At 40.1% G+C, this 6,000-nt stretch overlaps 1 protein-coding gene across 1 annotated transcript in view; it reads left to right on the top strand.

Moving 5' to 3' along the window:
• Positions 1–618: 618 nt before the first annotated feature.
• astn2 (astrotactin 2) overlaps positions 619–6,000 on the top strand; it is a 324,099-nt gene continuing 318,717 nt past the window's right edge. The window contains exon 1 of the mRNA XM_030785297.1: positions 619–949. Within this exon, the coding sequence (XP_030641157.1) occupies positions 619–949 (331 nt within the window). The remainder of the gene's footprint in view (positions 950–6,000) is intronic.

Raw genomic sequence — 6,000 nt, 5'->3', positions numbered from 1 at the left:
CTGGTTTCAGGTTTCTCTGGTGTCTCTCTACACCAGAAACAGCTACCCCTCTGACTGTCTCAAAAATATCTCTCATCCATTATATATTTCAGCATTATTCATTTTGCTTTAACCTTGACTATAAATCATTTTGGTGAACTAAACGTCATAATTACGTAGTTAAACTTTTTTTTTCCCCCAGATACTGAAGAAAAAACAAAAAAAACAAAAAAAAAACAGAAGAAGAAGAAGAGCTAAAACGTCCCCCGCCAGTTACTGTACGATCTCTGTCACAGAACATCAATTTATGACAGATACTGAGATAAGGATTTAAAAAAAGAAAAAAGAACATGGGAAAGACATTAACGACCTACGTAGTTCTCATTTCTCATACGAAGGTTTAGCTCTAAAAAATACACTCACTGTCTTCTGTTTTCAATTTTTACACACTTGATTTTTCATACTGAGAGGTGCAGCGTTGGAGGGCATATGAAGATAGGTAAATAATAAGAATTAACCGAAATCACCTGCACTGCCGCCTCCTGGACAGACATGTCCCCGGTGCTGAGGCGCTGCTATAAACGAACACGCAGCTTATGCGCTTCACTCAATGCACGAGAGCTGCGCGCAGGGAACGGGATGGAAGAGAAAGTAACGCCACTTGTCCTCCTCCTCTTCTTGGGGGTCTTCTTGACCAGAACCGCTGCAGCCAAAGGAAGCAGAGCTGGAGGGATTGTCGAAGAGGAGAGGGATAAAGAGAACGACGCGGAGAGTCCGTGCGAAGTTAAAACCGTGACCGTTTCGACCCTGCCAGTGCTCCGGGAGAATGAGTTCAGTTTCACCGGCGGTGGCTCGGGGAGTATAGCCGGAGGGGAATCCCGACTCCTCTTATTTGTTCGGACTGACCTACCTGGAAGAATCTCCGTTTTGGATGATCTCGACAACACCGCGCTCCCGTACTTCACATTAGGTAAAAAAAAATGATATTGTTCAGTAACACCGGAATCAGCAGTAGTGGCAATGGAAGTGTGCCGTTGAAGACATGTGCGCTGTTGACAAAGCAAAGCGTTTCATTAATGTGCTTAGTTTGTTTTATTAGGATCAGTAGCAATCTCTCCTGCTGTGAATTTTGATTACTGCTATTTTACTTAATTATGGAGAAAACGACACACTAGTTAAATGAATATTTGAACAAACAAGTATACTGGGTGGATGAGAGTGAACCTCCGTTGTTTGTACTTCTGTGCCGTTTCCTGCAAGGCGATTGACTAGAGAGCAAGCTCTGCAACTGAAGGGAAGCGTAACTGTGCATGTGATGCGTGTGCGAAAAGCGAATAAGGCGAAGCGTCTGTTCTCTTGCACGTGTGAGAGACGAGGGACAACATTTACGCGTGTTGTAGTGACTGAAATACAGCGCCGGCCTGCGCACACATCATCATCTAGGGTTGATCTTGTCTAAATGTCACAGGTGCGACACACTACTGTTTTATCGCCTTTTAAACGGTTGTTAGTGGTCCGACTCCGAATCGAAAGCATTTTTACCGTTTGCCCACGTTTACACAGGGCGTCCTGGTGCCATTACCTCTGCCCCGTGGTTGACGTTTGCAAATGTAATTATACCACGATTTTGACGTGCAGATTTCTTTGCTATTATGTTGTCTCGTTCGCGAGACGTTATATATTTCTTGAAGAAGAGGTTACTGAGCGATTGTAACTCAGTACAGCTGAACTGAATAACTCATTAAAGCAATGCGCGGCGTGTTCGGTTTTCACTTCTGATTAAACGTACACAGGATCAGCTACAGCACTGTTGTTTGTCCAAAACGTATGAAGTAACGTTGGCCAATGTCATAACCTTACACCCTTCATTTCAAAATAGTAGCAGTTCGTTGTTTTTTTCAGTATGAATAAATTGTGCCGCTGAGTAACGACATATTGCGCCTGTCATTTCAACTATACATCACCATTCAATCAGTTGAAGACGTATAGTAGGAATGAAACAGCGAGAAGGTTACGCGTTATTGATTCGCACGCTGCTATTAGACTTCTGGGGAGAGGCCTTTTGGGAAGAACGCTCCTGAAAGAAAAAAAAAAAAAAAAAAGAGCCAGGGTTGAGATGAAGCTTTAGGAAGGCATTTTTCCTTTAATTAATCTATGGTGATGGCACCACTAGTAGGACATATGAATAATAAATGATTTGTATCATCTGAGCTGAGTGAGTAAAGCAAGGGCAGTAGGCTAACCACAACTGGGGCCGCAAGTCAGGTTGAATGGAGTTAGCCACAGGAAGGTCAGCTTGTTCGTTCGTTCATTCATTCGTTCATTTGTTCATTCACTCATTTGGCTATGGAGGACAAATCATGACAGAACTAAGTTAAGTGTCATTATCAGAATGCATGCAGTAAATATTAAATATACACAAACAGTTTAACCCTCTGGATTTTTACTTCTTGTTAAATTAGATTCATTGTGATATTTACGTAGTCGAGCATTCATATGAAAGGACGTGAGGGTAATAAACATGTGTCATGGTGTGGGAATGGAACATAGTGATCCTTTACCTTGTTAGACCTGAAACAGCAGTTTATAGAACTCCCTGAGATAATCTCAGCACTTTCCCTCAGTGACAGTAAGGCCAGTGTATTTAGCAACTTGTGCAGGCACTTGTGGAATGACTTGGTTCATTTGCTATTTCAGACGCCATTATACCACTGTACTTACTCATATACTGTTTTACTACTTGTATGTTCTACTCTTAATTCAGTCACATGGTGATAATCAAACAACACTCTCCTAGACCAAACATTCTGTTGTAGGTGAGTTTTGGAAACTCAATAGACAGAGTGCTAGATTTTAGCCACTGGCTTTACTGGGTGCTGTTGGCACATTGGCTTTAACAGTACACACAACACCAACAATACTGTAGTGGATTAAAAAAAGTGTAAACAGAGAATCAAATGTGTGAATAAAGATGCATTTAAATGAATGAATGAATGTAGTCATGAATAAAAGCTGAAACAAATTGCGTTGGAGCTCACAGAAACATGGTGAAATTCTTGAGCTAATTAGAGTCATGAAAATTTTGAACTGTTCTGAACGTGCACTTTGAAGTTCTTAGATATTTAAACTTGAACTCAAGTTATTGTAAATACTATATTAACCAAACAGCAAATAAAAGCAAAAATAGAGCTTTTCATATTCTGTGTGTTGGTGCATGTTGGTTTGCTGTCAAGCTTTCTGCTAAGTTGATACTTGCAGTACCTCTTGTCAGTTTCTCTCACAGAACAGATGCTTGATTGATCACTTTAGTCGTTTGAAGAGAGAGTCTGATGACTAACTTGCTCTCAGATTTTTATCTATCTATTTTTATTTTTTTTTTTGGCACAACATCAGAGGTTATTAGAAGATGGTTTAATTGACAAAATACTGCAATATGGAGATGTTGCCAAACTCATGTTAGCAAGCTAAGAAAATAGTACCGCAGCAGGTCCAGAAAAAAAAAAATAGAGTTTTAGTAAATTCAATTTATTATTCAGAGACTACAAGCATAATCTATCAAAATTTTCACTGTCGTTTTCAATCTTTTTCGCCATTTTGGCTCAGTTGAACTGCTACTCTACAGTCACACTTCTCTAACTTTGTGTACGCGCTCACCAGTTAAAAGGAGATAAATGTTGTCATAGAGCCATACAAGTAAGGCATTTCAGCATTAGGCATCACCAGGAGTCATTTGTTTCTCTGTTTTTGCCAGTATATCATCTCAGGATTTGTTTTCCTCTGGTTCTTTTCATCCACTGGAAGCTTTCTCTCTCTCTGTGTCTCTCTCTCTATTTCACTCTGTCAATACTGAGAGAACTGATTGCAAGGCCTGGAATGAATACTAGTAAATCCTTTTCTCTTTTCTCATTAGTGACAGTTGTCTGCTTTTTGAGTTAGGACTGCACATCCTCTCATTCAGCAAACCAGGGAATCTGCTGTGCTTTTCTTCCCCCCTCCCCCCTTTTCCTCCTCTGGACTTGCCTTTGTCAGTGCAGAGATGGATTTCACCGGGGCCTGTGCATAGGTTAGCATGGCAGCTAATTTACTGGTGGAAAGAAAGGTGGGGGGAGCAGGGGGAGGGGCATCTGCTTTAGTTAAGGAGCTTGTGTCACTGGCGTCTGCTGTTGAGGAATTTATCCCAAAGTTAATGAGCACTCTGTGTGTTGGGGTGGTATGTTTTGGATCATTACGTTGAATTATGAATCATATGGATGATAACCGTCTGTTGAAGTCAGTTTATTCTGTGCTTACTAACGGGAATCATGCTACCAACCAAACGTACTCAGTGTCGTCTCTGTCAGTGTCACTTACTGTTTTTTTTTTTGTTTTTTTTTGTCTGCACTCTAACTAGTTGATTGATTTACTGTTAATGTTTGACATAATGGTTGTTTATTTAATATCTGTTGAGACTGAAGAAGAATGATTGGATTGCTTTTTTGCCCTCTTCATCTTTAATCAGCGCGTAACTGCTGAGGGAGAATGGCTGCCAGGGGATTAACCAGAACTTTCCATAATTTTCTGTGGCATCTGACAAACCTGTCTACATTCTTACACTTTTAATTAACCAAGTGTTTTTTTTTTTTTTTTGTTTTTGTTTTTGTGGTGGAAAAGATTTCTCATAGGTATTGTCCTTCGGTCAACTGTTATTTTCTCCCATCACGTTGCGGTTTATCACTGTGGTTGAACAGCTATTGACACTTTATTTTAAGATGAGGCAAGTCTGCTAATTACATTGCTCTTTCTCCCTTCACTTTAAAATGTATTGAAAACTCTGTGGGTTTTTTTGAGTGCAGAAAGACAGTTTCACTCAGCAGTCACTGAATACAAAAACGCTTACATATCTCTTCCATGAAGATACCATGAGTTATAAATGTGCATTAAGAAGACTGGTGATTATTAGATGCCATTGATGGATTAAACCATTCGGTTCAAAGTGTGGGTAAACCTGAGGCCAAACTGGACATCTTAACAAGCTCTTCTATATGATCTCTCACACAATGGTTTTGGAATGGATTATTCTACATGCCTGATGTGTCCATGATGTGTTTATAATGTAACATATCAAACTCATTAAGCAACATTGAGATGCTGACTACATTTTAAAGGTTTCCAGCCCTTCATTTTCCCCCCTCCCCCTTTGTGGTTCCTCAGAACTAGGTAGTACTTCAGTCTTAATAAACTGGAAGGCCCTCAGGAGTAAGCAATCTACTTAAGCCAGTTCTACAATGTTTGCATCCATCAGACACAGGGAGCCTGGGCTATTACCCAAATCACGAAAGCATGGGCCTTAGTATTACTGCAGCTATTAAGAGAGACAGAAAGCAGCGAAACATCAACACCCGGGGATGGGGAAGGAGGATTCCACATTTACTACACAGCATGTTTGTTTTACAGCAGTCCTGATGAGAATGAAAATGTAAAAGAGAGAGAGAAAGAGAGAGAGAGAGAGAGGCTTAACTTCGAGACAGTTTGGGGTGTTAAACTGACCGCTTTTCATACACTAACCTATGGTCTATAAGCACAGACATGATTTATTGCCTCAGGAATGAGGGGAAACTGAGAGAGAGTGAGAGAGAATACTAAAAGAAAGAAATAAGGGAGAGTTTCACTCTGCAGTGTTCTTTTCTTTTCTTTTCTTTTCTTTTAATACCTGGCATGTCTGCTTTCATTTTAGCAATCAGAGAAAATAAAATGGAACAATTATGTCGTATGTTGATGTATTTTCTGCCTGAAGAAAAATAATTATGCCCGGTTAAGCTTCATGCTAACTTTGGCACATGAGTCTATGATGACTGATATTCACTGTTTGATTAAATCAATTTCATAAAATGATGAGCCAGGAAGGCCTCAGTTTAAACGATTGGGCTGTGACAGATTTTGTAACAGGATAGAATTCATTGTGGCTACGACAAATGTACCATCCTCAGATGACTGGATGAGTGGAAAGCTGTGAGAGGGTAGTGAAGGTAATGCTAATAAATG

Source organism: Chanos chanos, chromosome 9 (genome assembly GCF_902362185.1).
Source record: "Chanos chanos chromosome 9, fChaCha1.1, whole genome shotgun sequence".
NCBI classification, from domain to species: Eukaryota; Metazoa; Chordata; class Actinopteri; order Gonorynchiformes; family Chanidae; genus Chanos; species Chanos chanos.
The sequence above is the reverse complement of the archived record's forward strand: the minus strand, read 5'-3'. Positions and strand labels throughout refer to the sequence as shown.